Source organism: Dendrobium catenatum, unplaced genomic scaffold (genome assembly GCF_001605985.2).
Source record: "Dendrobium catenatum unplaced genomic scaffold, ASM160598v2 fragScaff_scaffold_133, whole genome shotgun sequence".
NCBI lineage: Eukaryota > Viridiplantae > Streptophyta > Magnoliopsida > Asparagales > Orchidaceae > Dendrobium > Dendrobium catenatum.
The window spans coordinates 14,919,771-14,937,247 of NW_021318595.1; the positions used below are offsets into that span (position 1 = coordinate 14,919,771).

Here is a 17,477-nt window from a genome sequence, read left to right on the forward strand (position 1 = left end):
CAAGTAATTCTTCCATTTATTTCATTGTATAATTCGAGATGGTATCCTCATTCAAATGCGAATGATGAAAATTTGACCACTTCATGGTCTTTTCGCAGGCCAGAATCGATCACTTGTACCAATTTTTTTCCCTGCCATTCGTTTGCTTCCTTTTTACATGATTTATACCCTTCCAAGTTACTTCTGTCTTCCTTATTTTCCCTAAACTTTTTGCTCAAAAAGCCATTAGGATGGCCGACTTGCTACTTTCACGTGTTATTTGTAAAAAAATCATAGAGTCAAGTCACATTTTACTTTTTTTTTTTAATTTATTTATTATGAAAATCATAGCCGAGTTTCCACTAAAAGCGTGTAGTATCAACTGAGCTGGTAAAAAAATAGCCAGAAAATTGATAAAATCTAATTTTGGCCGGAAGTTTTGTTATATTTCCTGAAATGGGATAACGGGCCATGTTAGGGCAATTACGAGTCAATGATTGACAGTAGTGGGTTGGTTGTACTCATCATAAGTCAATTATAGGCGCTGATAGGGCTATTGCTTGTTTGTGCTAGGAGCATGAGCCATTGCAAACCAATCCATTACTGTAGATGGATGAGCACGAATTGGTCATAATTTGTTCACGGATGTGGGTTAGTATATGTTGGTCATAGTATAAGTCTTATTTGAAGAAACTCTAATGAGTATTTTAAACATATTTTACTCAAATTATATTTTAAAATGCTTCCATGCTAAAACCAAAAAATGAACACTAATCCATAATCTGAGTGGACCAAAAGCTTGGCATTAACGATACAAATGAGCAGAAGCTTGCTTAGGCTTTTGGAGAAGATTCTCGATTTGTTCTTCTTATTTTGTAAATGTTCTTTGCTGTTAGAGTGGTGGATGATTGCTTTAGCTAGGCTAGGCCTTTATTGGTTCTCAGGTAACATCAACAGGAAAAGAAAAAGGGAGTTTGAGAATACTTCAATTTCATTATTCATGGCGATTTCTCTATCATTCAAGGTATAGAGGCCTCTATTTATAATATAGAGATTACAACTTAATTAATGAAAGATAATCCTAATAAAATAAAGGGGAAATTCGTACTAAATATTCTAGTCTATTCATGAAAGCTAGATTTACTAGGGAAAATATATTAGAAAGAGGCTGATGTTTTGGTTAAGATCTCTTTCTTTACGAGTAAGCATGAATCCATGCTTGATCCAACTCAAGTGGATTTGGCTCCCGTCCTTTGGATGACTTTAGACCTACACTCTAATTGGGAGTTAGGATTTGAAGAGAAACGAAAATAATTGGTGAGAAAGTAAATAGTTCTTTTGGTTATGAGTTTTAAATGAGAAGAAAGAAAAATAATGCGAGGAAGTCTTTCCTCTATATGAAGGGGTTTGTTTCTCTTAAAATGAACAAAAGGTGGAGTGAAATGAATTCAGTAAGGGTTGCTTGGTTTGAAATAAAATGGGTGTAAACTATTCCAAATATAGGGGTTTTGAAAATTTGGTATTTAGTTTAAGTAAAAGAAGTGCAGATTAATTTTTTAAAGTATTTAGAATTCACCATCTACTTCAATTTCGATGTATTTGAAAAATTTTTAGATTTGACTAATTTTCAAATACACTATAAATTCTTTGCCATACTTCCGCAGCTACTGGCCATCACTTGCCACCTGCTGCTAGCCATCAACTGCCACACTACCACCATCGCCATTACCTATCAGTCACCACCATCATCATACTTCATACTCCATTAATTTTACTTCTAGCCAAACAAAAAAAGTATATACTTCCATATATTTTACACTATTCAAAATAGCTTAAATTATTTCAAATATATTGCATTTTTTTAATACTGTATTTCTTTTGCTTTCCATTCATTTTCCAGCAAACCAAATGGCCCATAACCTATATTTGTATGATAGCGTATATGCCAGATTAATTATAATATTTTATGCACTTCCTTTTTTTCAACTCCATTAAAAAATGGATAAAAAATTCTATATTCTATGTCAAATTTCCCAATTAAAAAGAAAAAAAACCCTTTCTTTTTTGTTTCTTTCTTTTTATTTATTTTCTCTCCACTTAAATAAGTTTTTTTTCTGTCTTCAACTACTTATGTTCTTACTAGACATTTGCTAGGGGATGTACCATGTTGTATGCTTTTAATGATGATATCTTTCTTTTTGATGAGACTAGAGAGGGGGTTGAAGGAAAAACTTTAATTATGAAGATCAACCTTAGAGTCAAAAGTTTTTGTTTGAGTAAATCTAAAACCTAATACATGGACTATAATTTTAGTAGTAATATATTTAGCGGGAGATTGTGACTTTGGGCAATCAAGTCATTTAAGAGAGTACATGTTTTAGATATCTCAGGTTAATTGTTCAAAATGATGGTGAAATAGATGGGTATATTATTAGTAGAATTAAAGTTGGATTGTTGAAGGGGAGGATGGTGACGAGTCCTGGAATGCTTTATGGCTTAAAATGTTGGCTATTAAAAGCGAAGCATAAAATTTAGTCTTTTGCCAAAGTTTTTGCATTATATTAAAAAGAAACAATTTCTTAGAAACTTGCCCATCATGCCAGTCTCACTTATTTTCACTATCTCTTGACTTTTCAAACACTCATAAGTCTTTTGGCAGTGGTTTGCTGATGAGGTTGTTCCGTTGTTCTTTTTATCTTTTCTTGACTTATACTTTTGTTGTTGTTGATAGAGGATCATTGATTCTAATGGTAAAAATTGCCTTAAATAACATGACCAATATCCTTACTACAACTTCAAATAACTCATTGATGTATTACTTAGTGATGTCAAATTTGGCTAATGTTGTGCTTGGTGAGCATACACGTAACCTTCTTTTGAATCCAAACTTATAGGATTTTGGATGCATAACTGTATGAAAACCAAGCTTGGGATAAGGACACTCTGTTTCTTTGTTCTCACTTTCTTTGTTTGATAAAATAAAACAGAGATTACTACTATCTTTACCAAGTTGCTGTTAGAATTGATTCTTACATGTTTTGTCATCAATGATATTTTTTTGAGCCTTTAGAAAGACTAGAGAGGATCAACCAACTCAACTTTAGATAATGAATCAATATCTGCATTAATGTGTAAACTTTGGCTCTACTTATGTAGCAGCTCTTTATTTGACATATATTATGATATGGTTTTTTATATCTACCGTGGTCTTCAAAAATTGGCGCTCTGGCTTTTGCCATAGGAGAGTTATAGTCAATGTGTAGTCAAGTTAAAATTTAAGAAAGAAAATTAGATTGAAGATAGGACAATATTTGAGATTTTACTCTCAATTTTTCAGGATGTTATGATTTAGTTCTAGATAAACCTTTGTGGTTACTTATCCATCATGATGATAAGAAAGAATTTTCAATTAAGGCTAGTTATTAAATAGGCATTAGTTACTAAGCGTATGGTAGTAGCCAATTTGGCATTGAGATTTTGAAATTTATCATATTGCATTTAAAGTGGATGGTGTGAGGAATGATGATGAACCCTATGAAAGTTTCTATAATTTTCTCTTGTTAATATTTTTCAATTTACGTGACCATCATCAGAAGTTTAAGTAATTTTATTTTATTATTTGAACTTTGTCAAATATGTCTGTGTGTCGACAAAGGGTCGAGTTTGAGTATCAATTTTGTAAATTTTCTTTTGTTAATATTTTTCAATTTACGTGACCATCATCAGAAGTTTAAGTAATTTTATTTTATTATTTGAACTTTGTCAAATATGTCTGCGTGTCGACAAAGGGTCGAGTTTGAGTATCAATTTTGTAAATTTTCATACAGGCACTCAAGAGTTTACATTTTGTAATGAATTTCCATTATATAAAACATTGAAGGCTTAATACAATCGTAAAATCAAATATTTGTTTGACTTTCAAGATCATTTATTCATTCATTTGGTTTAAGTCTTGTTAACTCTCCTTTTAAGGAGGATCGAACTTGAAATTTATGTTCACTTCAATTTGAATGAGTGCAAAATTTGCATACATTAGATTTAGGAATTTGATGCATTGGTTAGAGCACATGCAGGTAATTTAAGATTTAAAAAGAGATATGTAAACTTTAAATTAAAAGAGCAATCATGCATTTTTCGAGTTTAGTTTATTTCAATTTTAGCTTGCGTAACTTTCCCGATCAACAAGATGAAGAGTTTGGTGCATTAGTTGGAGCACATGTGATTAATTTTAGATTTAAAAAGAGATACGCAAACATTAAATGACAAGATGAATTTGACAAATTTCAGGCTTAGTTAATATCATTTTTAATCTATGTAGTATTCTCGGACCACAACATTAAGATGTATTGGGTAGAGCAATGCTTGTATTTCAATTTTAAAAGAAAATTTTTAGTTCGACTTTACTTTTAATCCTACCCGTTATTCTCAGATGTTATATTCAAGTTATTTAGTGAATTCATTGGAGCACATGTGGGATTTAAATTTCAAATTTAAAAAAAAATGCAAATTTTAGTTTAACTTGCTTTTAACCTCACATAACATTCTTAGAACCAACAACAACAACAACAACAACATCAAGCCTTTATCACACTACGTGGGGTCGGCTACATGAATCCTTTTTCTCCATTGTGTCCTATTAAAAGTCAAATTCTCGTTTAAATCTAATAAAGAAAGGTCATTCCTAATATTTTCTAACCAAGTCTTTTTAGGTCTACCCCTACCTATCTTAACATAAGTCAAATCTAATACCTCTACTCTCCTAACCGGGTCATCGGAAGGCCGCCGTTTTATGTGACCAAACCATCTAAGGCGAATCTCTCTAATCTTATCTTCTACTGGAGCTACTCCAACCTTTTCACGTATATGCTCATTTCGTATCCTATCTCTAAGGGTAAAGCCACTCATCCATCTGAGCATCCTCATCTCTGCCACACATAACATTCTTAGAACCAAGATTTATAAATTTAATGCATTGGGCGGAGTACATATTGGGTATTTTGATTTTAATTGTTTGATGTGTTACACAATTTTTTGATGTATTTGTATAATGTATTTGCATATTTCAGGAGTTATTTATGCAATGTGCTTACATACTTAATATACTTGCACGTAACTTGATCTATTTATGTGATTCATTTGTAAACTTGCATGATTTTCGGTGCTCTTATGTAGTGCACTTGTACAGTCAACAGTATACTCGCACTGTACATTTAGTGAACCAGTGGTTAAAATTACCTTGCGGTGATTTATTGCATCTCATGCAGTTTGTCAAAATGGTTATACTACCCATGAAATGCAACAATGCACTGTTTTATCTCTGTTGAAAAATGTTTGTTCACGAGGTACATTGTTTATTGTTTATTCACAGGGTGTACAACTTATTCATGGGATTTGTACTAGTTTTTTTTTTTTAAATAATTTGCATGTATGACACATGGGGCACTTCTTTATATGTTGGACCATCTCATCCTCTTTCGGAACCCATTCATGTGACTGCAATTGCTTTAAATGTGTAAGGTTCGACATGACAATTGTTCACATGAATGTGCTATCGTTGGATCTTGCTCTTTCATTATCGCTTGCATTTTGTTTGCTTGCTTGCATTTTGGGGATTTGGTTGTGTGCGTCATGAATTAATATCTCAATCTATTTTTTTCTCTTGTCCATTCATTATTTTTATATGATTGCAATCCAAATCGTCTATTTTTTTATAAGAAAATAATTAATATGAGTTTTATTATATCCATTCTTATAAGTGATGAGATACTCATCTCTTTTCTCAAATAAGGTATTAGCAATTACAAAATTATAACAACAATATCAAGCCTTTGTCCCACTACATGGGGTGGACTTCATGAATCATTTTGTGCCATTGTGTTCTATTAAAAGTCAAATTCTCATTTAAATCTAATAAAGGAAGATAATTTCTAATATTTTCTAACCAAGTCTTTTTAGGTCTACCTTTACCTTTCTTTAACATAAGTCAAATTTAATACCTCAACTTTCCTAACCGGGTCATCAGAAGGCCTCTGTTTAATGTGACCAAACCATATAAAGTGTCTCTCTCTAATTTTATCTTCCACTGGAGCTACTCCAACCTTTTCACGTATAGCTCATTTCGTATCCTATCTCTAAGGGTAAAGCCACTCATCCACCTAAGCATCCTCATCTATGCAACACTTAGTATTATTCTTCTCTTTTAATGGCTAACATTCAGCACCATAAAGCATTGCAGGTCTCACCACCATTTTATAGAAGTTTCCCTTGAAGGGGACTTTTCTATCGCACAACAAGTGCGATGCATTCCTCCACTTCAACCATCCAACTTGAATTCTGCTAATAATATCCCCATCTATTTCACCATCACTCTGAACAATAGATCCAAGATATCTAAAATGTGTACTCTTATTAATGACTTGATTGCCCAAAGTCACAATCCCTCACTAGGTCTGTTGCTACTAAAATACAGTATAGTTTAACCACCTTCATTAGTCACTCTAAAATCATAGCCACCATGAATGATTTTAAAATCATCTACCTCTCTACTAACATGCCCATTTAAATATCCTCTAATAAAAACTCTTTCTTCGAGATGCATCTTTTATATTAATTCTTCTAGGTCATTCCAAAATTTTAATTTTGAGCACATTTAAATTGATGCATGCAAATTTTAGTTGTTATTGTAATTTGAATTCTATAGTTATTTTTGATTTTTTTATGCTACCCTATGATGGAAGGCAACCAATGATCATGATTAGGTTGTGCTTTGGGCTTGACAATCCTTGGGTGTGCTAGCTATTTTGGTGCCTTGGCTCTTGGGCTGCTGGTCGGTTCTCGGTTTGGGCTTGGTTGCTCTGTTTTTGGCTGTGTTTTTAGGAGTTGCTATGTCTAGCTAATTAATGTTGAGCTGCTATTTTTTCAGCTCATTATTTTGGGTAGTTCTCCTCCTTTTTAGCTCATTAAGTGGAGTGGTTTTTGCTCTTTCCCCTTCTCTGTGGCCCTTCGGTTTCTCTCGCCTGGCTCCTATCCCGTGGCTGGTTCTTCTCCCCTGGCTGCCTGTACCTGTTCCCCTGGCCGCCTGTTCTTGTCCCTCTTGTGGCCCTTTGGGTGCTTCTCTTGGACTGCTTGTTGGCCTTTTATTTCCCATGTTATGATTGGATCGATTGGAGGTAGTTTTGGGCTATTTGGCTGCCCCTTTTCTCTTATATATATGAGATGTTTTGGTGCATGAAAAGGTTGTTGATTGCTGAGCAAAGTCTTTAAAAACCTGAGGGTTTCTCATTTGGAAAGCTTGAGAGCTTGTTCCAACTCTCTTCTCTTCTCTACAATTTCGTCTTGGGCTTCTTATCTCTTTCTTCTCTCCGCAAATTTCACTCTGCTTGTATCTTTCTTCTTGAGCTATTGGAGGTGTTGGTTGGCCAGTTTGGTAGCATTTGCCAGAGGAGTTTTGGTGTATGTTGGCCCAAGTAGCTGTGGTGGACCCTTGGTTTGCATGCCCTTAAGCACATCTTTTATATTGCCTACTATTTTCGTTGTATGTGAGGTGACCGCTTGTCGGTTGTTTTTAGGGTAGTTATTTTTTTTTAATTTAGTTTTCGTTTGTTTGGCTTTCGTTTGTTTTGAAGTTTGTTTGATGTTGGCATTCTAAGTTTTGAATCGAGAAAGGTTCTACTTGTCTTAGTGTTCTCCCCTTGTGGCTTTTTCATTTTCGTTGTATGTGAGGTGACCGCTTGTCGGTTGTTTTTAGGGTAGCTAATTTTTTTTAATTTAGTTTTCGTTTGTTTGGCTTTCGTTTGTTTTGAAGTTTATTTGATGTTGGCATTCTAAGTTTTGAATCGAGAAAGGTTCTACTTGTCTTAGTGTTCTCCCCTTGTGGCTTTTTCTATCTAGCTGTTCGCATCACAAACCTACTTGAGGAGCATAAGTGCTTATATTATTAATAATCTTAGCATCAATAACAATTTTTAATGCTATAATTCTATTTCCAATTCTATTAATTTTTACAATATTATTCTTCAAACTCTTATCTATAATCACACCTATACCATTTCTAGTATGACTCCTACTAGAATATCATAGTTTTAAATTCTAAACTGTTGATCTCTTTAGCCTTCTCTCCAACCCATTTAGTTTCTTGAATGCATATTTTTTTATCTCCTATGGATCATAATATCTATTAATTCCATTAATTTGCATATAAGGGAACATATATTTCAAGTTTCTATTGTAATTTTAGTTTCATGGATTAGCTTCTTTGCCCACATTCGTCCATGATATGAGAACCCTTGCTTATTAAACACTACACCCTGGCGCCAGTGCATCGGCCCTTGCTTACTTGTCTCTGTATTCAGGCCATACAACGCGTCACTTTCAGGGAACGCCATAGCTTTAACACAATGTATTAAATAATTCATGTTATGACTATTCGACAAGTTTTACGCTTTTTGTCGATGACCTAATGCAACCCTTAACATTTCTCATCAAGGACTTGGGAACTGACAATGACAGTGTTAAAAATATTCAAATACATTTTAAACATATTGTGTTAGGCATTAATATAATTGATTATACATATTAAACATTTATATATAAATTTTTACATTTGTTCCAAGCTATGATGCACCGACACTTCTCCTCAAAGAGGCGTGCAGTGTCCGACACCGTGTCCGACACGACACTCGTCCGACACTCCTCCGACACGTGTCGGACACGTCGAAAACGTGTCCGATTAAAAAAATATTAAAAACAAATTGGACACGCGTGTCCGACACACGTATCTTAAATATTATAATTTTTTTAAAAATATAATTTCTTATATTTTGCGAGATTTAAACTAAAATTCTTATTTCATATCCACAACACCAAATCAACGTCTGCATTTAATACCCATTCATCGAATATTTGCATTTTCATTTCTCTTTCGCAGTGAAGGTATTTTCATCTACTCTCTTTTTGCACAATTACAAATCTTTCTCTTGTTGAACCAGAGTTGAAAGTGGTGATATTCAATGATGATGATATTGAAGACCAAAAACAAACTTCTAAAGCTAATCCTAATAGTTGAAGCTTGAATGCTTGATGTTGTAGTAAGTGATTATTTGCTTATATTTGTGGTGTACTAGAATATTTATAATAAATATTTATATTATAAGCTAGACAAGTTTTAATGTCATTCATTATTATTGTTTGTCATTTTTAATATGATATTACATTAATATATATACACTATATAAAAAAATGTATTGCCGTGTCCGCGCCATACCCGTGTCCTATATTTTCAAAAAAAGCCGTGTCTGTGTCGTGTCATGTCCGTGTCGCCGTGTCCGTGTCCGTGCATCATATGTTCCAAGAGAAGTGCTATGGAGAATTCTTGAAAAGAAAGGAGTTCATAATGGTATATTCAAATCATTAAGGATATGTATGCAGGAGCTATTACTTGTGTTCAAACACACGGTGGTTTGACCAAGTATTTCCTATTTCGGTTGGGGTTACATCAAGGATCAGCCTTAAGCCCATATCTTTTTGCTTTAAGTCATGGATTTCTCACTAGACATTTGCAAGAGGATGTACCTTGGTGTATACTTTTTGCTGATGATATTGTTCTGCTGATAAGACTAGAGAGGAGTTTGAAGGTAAACTTGAATTATTGAGGTCAACCTTAGAGTCTAAAGGTTTTCACTTGAGCAGATCTAAAAAGGAATAAATGGAGTGTAATTTTAGTAGTAATAGACCTAGTGAGGGGACTGTGACTTTGGCGATCAAGTCATTAAAAGAGCACACATTTTAGATATCTTGAATCTATTATTCAGAGTGATGGTGAAATAGATAGGGATATTATCAGTAGAATTCAAGTTGAATGTTTGAAGTGGAGGAATGCATCGGGCTTGTTGTTGTGAATAAAAAAGTACCCCTCAAACTTAATGGAAAATTCTATAAGATGGTGGTGAGGCTTGCAATGCTTTATGGTGCCGAATGTTGGCTATTAAAAGAGAAGCATAATACTAAGTTAAGTGTGATAGAGATGAGGATGCTCAGGTGGATGAGTGGCTTTATCCTTAGAGATAGGATACGAAATGAGCATATACGTGAAAAGGTTAGAGTAGTAGCTCCAGTAGAAGATAAGATTAGAGAGAGTCGCCTAGATGGTTGGTCACATAAAGTATGTGGCCTGCGCGATGACCCGGTAGGAAAGTAGAGGAGGTATTAGATTTGACTTATGTTAAGAAAGGTAGAGGCATACCTAAAAAGACTTGGTTAGAAAATATTAGAAAATATCTTTCTTTATTAGATTTAAACTATAATTTAACTTTTAATAGGACACAATGGAGAAAAAGGATTCATGTAGCCGACCCCACGTAGTGGGATAAATGCTTGATTTGTTGTTGTTGTTGATGTAATACTTTGGGTACATTATGATATAGGTTGATCTCAGCTTGTGCTTAAAAATTCAAAGTAATTTTAAATGCTTATAAAAATGAGGTTAATAGCAATGCGAGTTAATAAAATATTATGTCATGTTGGATTGATTGACATACTCCGCGGACTTGTGAAGTGGGAGGAAAAAATTTTTACGAGATCATTTTCAATAGAGAAATAAAAATGATTCTCAACTCTCAATGTTAAATTAAGTTGGAATTGTCCAACTTTGTATTGAGGGTCCATGAATAAATGCAATGTTGATTATTATGGTTGATGGGCTATGTGACGTACAAATAATATAAATATGCTAAAAGCATATTCAAATATTACATAATATTTCTAAAAAATTGAAAACTATATATTAAGGAGAAAATAATAGAATATAATTTCATACCAGTTATTGATTTGTATATTGCATTAAACGATTGCACATCTTACAAAACTATTTCACTATTTCATAGATACTCATGATCATTACTTATTATCAAATATTTTAAATTTTTTATCATCGAAGTAAGTTTTGACTTAGAAGTGTTGCACTAAGTTATATTTATGAAGATAAATTTTCATATTATATTAGTTTATATGATCAATGCACTAAGTTATATTCTTTTTTTGTATTTTTAAACTTTATATTGGAATTTTTTATCCCACGCGTGTAACTCCTCACATATTTAAATGTGGTTTCATGCAAGGGAAGGAATGGTTGGGGTTGTACTCAAATGATCATTTTTGTTCTACACCATAGCTTTTGGATGTAGTATAGACGAAGATGTGTATGATGTAAATTAAATATTTTTGTACATATGAATTTATATTGAAAGTTTTTTAAAAGCTCTGTATTCCATTTGACAATTCTATTTATGCATGTTTTCAAATCAAATTTTATGTTCAATGTTAGAAAAATTTAAGTTATATTTTTGTGATTATCTATATGTTTTCACTCATTCAATTATAATTAGTTAAGTCAAGATATGTGTTGGTAAGAAATAACTTTGATTGTATTGTCCGTCTCAGTTTAGCCTTATGATTAAATTAACGAGATCAAAATGGGGCATGACAGCTAGGTTGCTTGGCTAGGTTGAAAACTTGAAATTATTTAACCAATGTGGGAAAGTTTTACCACCTGGGCCCTTTTTGAGCTGTGTCCAGTAGCAAAACCAGTAAAATTTCCCAAGCATCCAAAATTACACTCCGTTTATGCGTTCAGATTTTGTCCTTAGGTAAGTGCTTTTGTTGTCCGAAATCTATGATGAATTTTATTTCTTAGGAAATGGCCTTAACTCATAATTTCTTGACCATTATTTCTGTTATTGATTGTGGTTATCAAATATGCCCTCAGATATTTTAAATTCAATTGTGTTGAATCATCCTTCTATTTTATTTGCAAGCATTTCATCATAAGTGCATCTAAATTGTCAGTTCGTATTCATGGTAATTTAATTCTGACCACAACAAATTGATTGATCTAGCTTTATGGGCTCAATGGTTGTGGGTTGAGTAACTGTTTATTCTGTTTCCTTTTCAGGGATGAAATATTGATTTGGGTTAGAAAGAAGACTGGTTCGCCTTTAATAAGATTGTCTTCAGTAATAGCAGCCGAGAAGTTCCTTAAAAAACATCAGATACATGTTATAGGGTTCTTTGAGAGCTATGAGGTGGGTAACCATGTAATGTTGCATTAGCATTGTGGTTTGCATTATAATTAAATTTGACTGTATACGTTAGCACTGACTTTCTGCTAGTTGATGTTTGGACCATTTTGATGTCCAAAGTCCTTGGCTTTTACAGTAGTATTTAATAGAATATCCAAATTTAAATAGATGTATCTGACACGTCATTGATATTATCCTGCAAAACTCTGCTAGTGATGTTCTCTTGCATACAACAATAACAACAAGCCTTTCTCCTATTATGTGGGATGAGCTATATGAATCCTTTTTCTCCATTGTGTTATGTTAAGAGTCAAATTCTCATCTAAATCTAATAAAGAAAGGCCATTTCTAATATCTTCTAACCAAATCTTTTTTAGGTTTACTTTTACCTTTCGTAATATAAGTCAAATCTACATCTACTTTCCTAACCGGCTCATCGGAATGTCGTCGTTTTATATAACCAAACCATCTAAGGTGACTCTATGTAATCTTATTTTCCACTAGAGCTACTCCAACCTTTTTACGTATATGCTCATATCATATCTTGTCTCTAAGAGTAAAGTGATAGGAAACACTTGAAGATTTCAAGTAAATCCTATCAATTTCAGGAAAACAACGAGAAATCTCTTACCATCTCCAATAAAAATCAGAGAAAATAGTAATTTTATTGCAAGAAATCAAATAGAATGGAAAGAAAAATAGCAAGATGCAATTGATACACTATTCGAGAGGAGGATCTATCTCTCCCAAATCTTTAGATGCTACTAGAGCCGAAAAATCGAAATCTAAGAGATCTCAAATTTCAGCCCAAATTTAAGATGCCCTAACCCTAGGAAAACAAACTATTTAATGCATGCAATCCAAAAAGAAATATCTAAACAATCCCTACATTCAAATTTCCCTCATAACTTCCTCAAAAAACCTTCCTAAATAGCTATTTTTGTCCCGGCGGTGCATTCGGCGCCTACAGGAAATGCGGAAAAGTTTGCTTGTTTCACCCGTAAGTCGGTCCCATATGGACCTGCTCAATGGTCCGGTCTAGCAATACTCCCCTCCCAAAAACTCAACTTGTCTGCAAGGTGGAAAGACGACGCCCCCTTCCATTCCCTCATCATCACAAACGGTAAGAATCTGAAGAGTTTGGTCCTTACACCTGTGCCCTGGAGTATACCTCTCGTCACATGTGAAACAGAGCACATTCGCCCTCTTCTCCTGTAATTCTGTTTCTGTGAGCTTCTTGAAGTTGTCCCCAGATCTTCCTTCTGCAGTCTTTTCCTTCAAAGTCCCTCAAAGAGTGTCCGGTGTTGGCTCATTGGATGTCAATACCGTGGTGGTCATCCTGTACGAGCCTATGAAACTGCTTCCTCTCGTTCCTCTCTCCAGATGCCTTTGATCCTCCACTTACTGTGCTAGCTCCATAGCCTCTCCCATGTCACGAGGCCTCATCACTGTAACCGTTGCCTGGATATATGGTTTCAGTCCCTTCATGAAGTTCCCCTCTAATACCATCTTAGAAAGACGGTCCAATCAACTAGCATGGTACTCAAACCTCTCTCGGTACTCTATCATTGAACCATCCTATGTCAAGGCGAAGAACTGTTCGTAGAAGTATCCTCCTCTGCTGGTTCTAAAACGTTCTACCAAACAATCCTTGAACTCCCTCCAACTCCGTATGGGTCATTGCATATCCCTCCATTGGTACCAAGCCAAAGCCTTCTCTTCCAAACATAGGGCTTGCTGCCGTTAGTTTTTCTTCCTCCGGTAACTCATTGACGATAAAATATCTTTTAACCTTGTAGATCCACCCGTGCGCATCCTCCTCTTCAAAGATTGGCATCTTCAGTTTCATAACCCTCGGATCGCCTCCGTTCCCTCTGCTGCCTCCATAATTTCCTATCCCCCAAGGGGATGGTTCTCCCCAAGTGTCCCAGTCATCCCTTCTACTCTCATACCTATACCCAAACCTTCATCAACTTCCAATCTTCTTCTTTCAAATTCAGCACCCCTTGAATCATAATAAACCCCTTTCCTTTCAAATTCAGCCCCCTTTCAGTCATAATCTCTTCTTTCCCTTTCAAAATCTGTCCTTTCCTCTCAAATTCAGCACCCCTTTATTCTTGCACTATCTCCTTACGCTTCTCCCATACTATCTACCTGGCTCTTCCTTTGGAATAGGCTCTAGGGAAGGTATTCTCTATTCTCTCTTTCGAGTCTCCACCTCCTGATCTTCCCTTTGACTTATTGGCTCAGAGTTTTCTCCACTTTCCTGGCTATCGGTGACTTTCCTTACCTAAGTCACCTCCAACGACATTTTTTTGTTTTGGCCCTCGAGCAGTTTCTTCAACATCTCCCCAGAGTGAAAAAATTTGAATTGATTTTATCATTGATGACTGAAATTTCTTTCCTTAAATCTCAAACTTGAGTTTTTAAATATGAAATTTGAGATTTCATTTGTCTGATATCCCCTTTGAGGCATTCCTCAAATGCATCCACTTTCTTGGCTGCTCGAATTTTTGTTGGACTTAATATATGAATCTCGATTCCAAAAAACAACAAAATTCTCTTTATCCAGCACATAAACAGCTACTGAAATTCACAAAAACAGCCCCCAAAAGGTCCCAAAATTTGCTTTGATACTAATTTGATAGAAAACACTTAAAGATTTCAAGTAAATCCTATTGATTTCGGGAAAACAACGAGAAATTGTTAAGAGAGTTGCTATTTGCATGTTTTACATTCTTGCAACTTGTATAGTTTTGATGATTCCAAATATTATTGTTTTAAGTTTTGTTATCTCCTAACTTTTTTTTGAAAAATTTGTTTTTGCTCTTGTGTGGACTAACATTTCAGGAAATTTGAACTCCAGACTAATGACGACTTCAAATCAAATTCAACATAAGATAGTTTGTAAATTGAATCTTGTATTTTTCTTTGTATTGAGTTTGAGAGGGAGTGATTGTAATTGTGTAAACACACACACACACTTAACAAGATCTTTAAAAAATTATACCGATCGTACGGGACGAATACAGTTCGTACGGGACGATCAAGTCAGTTATCTCCTCGGAAGAGCAATGGAACAAACAGGAAGCGACGAAAATTTTTCTAAGTTCTGATCATCCAGGACGAATTTTTATTCGTCCCAGGATGAAATCTCCTCTGGAAAATTTTCGTTCATACGAAATTTATATTCGTGCTTGGACGAAATGCTCTCTGGGAAAATTTCGTCCAGAAGAACTCCAATTCGTCCCAGGACAAAATATCCTATGTAAAATTTTTGTTCAGATGAAATTTATATTCATGCCAGAACGAAATGCTCTATGGAAAAATTTCGTCCAGACGAACTCCAATTCGTCCCTGGACGAAATGTCATCTGTAAAAATTTCGTCCGGACGAACACATATTCGTCCCAGGACGAAGCGAACTGACTCTTATAAAAAATTGGCAACTTCCTACAGATTTCGGAACCGACCTATAGTATAACCGTTCGTACCGGACAAACCTAGTTCATACGGGACGATTAATGTGTACGTTGTCAATTCGGTCCAATATATATTGGGTTCGTTTCCAACTGAATTAAGTAACATCGTCCGGGACGATCCACGATCGTACGGGACGATTCCCTGCTGACAGACTTGAATTTAAGCAGTTTTTGGACGATTTTTTGTGTCTTTCCTATATAAAGTCCAATATAAACTGCCACTTAATCTTTTTGCCTACTGATCTTCATGCCAATTGAAAGGAGAGTCAAGGAAAGAGTGTGAGAGAGTGTTTTAAGGAGAATTCTTTCTACTGGAGTGTGAAGGTTTCACTTGATACTCAAAAGTAAGAGTTTCTACTTTTGATTTTTGATTACTTCACTCTTTTCTCTCTTCCTTCTAGATTTCTTGTGAATAAGATCTGTCAAGGAGATCCGGTTCTCTGCCGACACTTGGAGAGTGTGAACAACCGAAGGGTTTTCTGCCCACACTAGGAGAGTGTGAACAGCCGAAAGGTTCTCTGCCCACACCAGGAGAGTGTGAACAGCTGAAGGGTTCTCTGTCCACACTAGGAGAGTGTGAAAGGACGAAGGGTTCTCTGCCTACACTGGGAGAGTGAAAGGACGAATGGTTCTCTGTTAACACTGGGAAGAGTGTAAAAGGACGATGGTTCTCTGCCGCACCGAATAGTGGTGGAAGAGAGTTTTGTAAAGCATTCTCCGCCTTGCTGTGGGTGCAAAAAAAGAGTCACTAGTTGTATTACTGCAATACTCGGAGGGTGCCTCCGGGGAGTGGATGTAGGTCGTGTTTGACCGAACCACTATAAATCTCATGTCTTTTATTTTTTCGCTGCTTTTATCTTTGTTTTACTGTTTTTAACTTGTGGTTGAAAAATTTTTTTTATAAAATTCACTAAAATTAAATTCTCGATTTTAAATTTTAAAAGAGGGTAAAATTTTTTAAATACCAATTCACCCCCCTCTTGGTTAGCCGCTGGGACATAAGCTTAGGTTTAACAACCTAATTCATAGTGAACAAGTTTCACCAAGTGGTATCAGAGCCTTGTTTCAAAATCATAAGTTTAGACTACTTTTTAATTAACGTAGATGACTACATTTGGAAATCGAAATACACCTGAGGGTTACTCTAAAACTAGACCTCCATTGTTCGACAATATTTCTTTTGATTTTTGGAAAACACGTATGTCTACATTTTTACAGTCACTTGATTATCGTATGTGGATCTTAGTTCAGGAAGGTATACAAAACCAACTAGACTAGTTGACGGAGTTAGAGTTGAAACAGCTTTTGTGGACTGGACAGTAGAAGAACGTGACTTAGCACAACTAAACGACAAATGCTTGAACAATTTATTTTGTGCACTTAAATCAGAAGATTACATGCGGGTTTCTACTTGTGATGCATTTAGATTTTTGCATTATTTTTGTTTTGAACAATATTAGTTATATTTTCTATTTTTTTGTTTTGTTTTTAAGCTATCCAATGATGGTGGTAAATCCAATGATCATGGTAGGAATTTGTTTGGATTATGCTTACCTTGGGTTTGCTGGTTTTGGGGTCCATCATGTCCTTTGGGGAAGTTTGCTGGTTTCGGGTCGGCCTTGGCTGTTAGTGGTTTGAGCTTGGGTTGGTGGATTTCTAGTAGTGCCAGCTCATTATAATCATGTAGTGGTGAAGCTCATTATGAGCTGATGTTTAGTTATGAAATTAAAGAAAAAGGAGCTAGATTTGATGAGTGGAACTTGTTCTTTCATCTTCCTTTTGACTCTTGGGCTGCTGCAGTTTTCCTACTAGTTTTCCTCCCACGGGTTGCTGCTGACCCTTCGGTTTGTTGCCTTCTTTACTTTCGTGGCCCCCTTTTTACCATGAAATGAACTTGGCTGCTGGACTCGAGATTTGCCTGCTTGATTCCTATGCTTGGTTGC

The 17,477-nt window shown here is 35.1% G+C and overlaps 1 protein-coding gene across 1 annotated transcript in view; it reads left to right on the forward strand.

Moving 5' to 3' along the window:
* LOC110106848 (protein disulfide isomerase-like 1-5) overlaps positions 1 to 17,477 on the forward strand; it is a 64,519-nt gene that overhangs the window by 969 nt on the left and 46,073 nt on the right. The window contains exon 2 of the mRNA XM_020836902.2: positions 11,927 to 12,056. Within this exon, the coding sequence (XP_020692561.1) occupies positions 11,927 to 12,056 (130 nt within the window). The remainder of the gene's footprint in view (positions 1 to 11,926; positions 12,057 to 17,477) is intronic.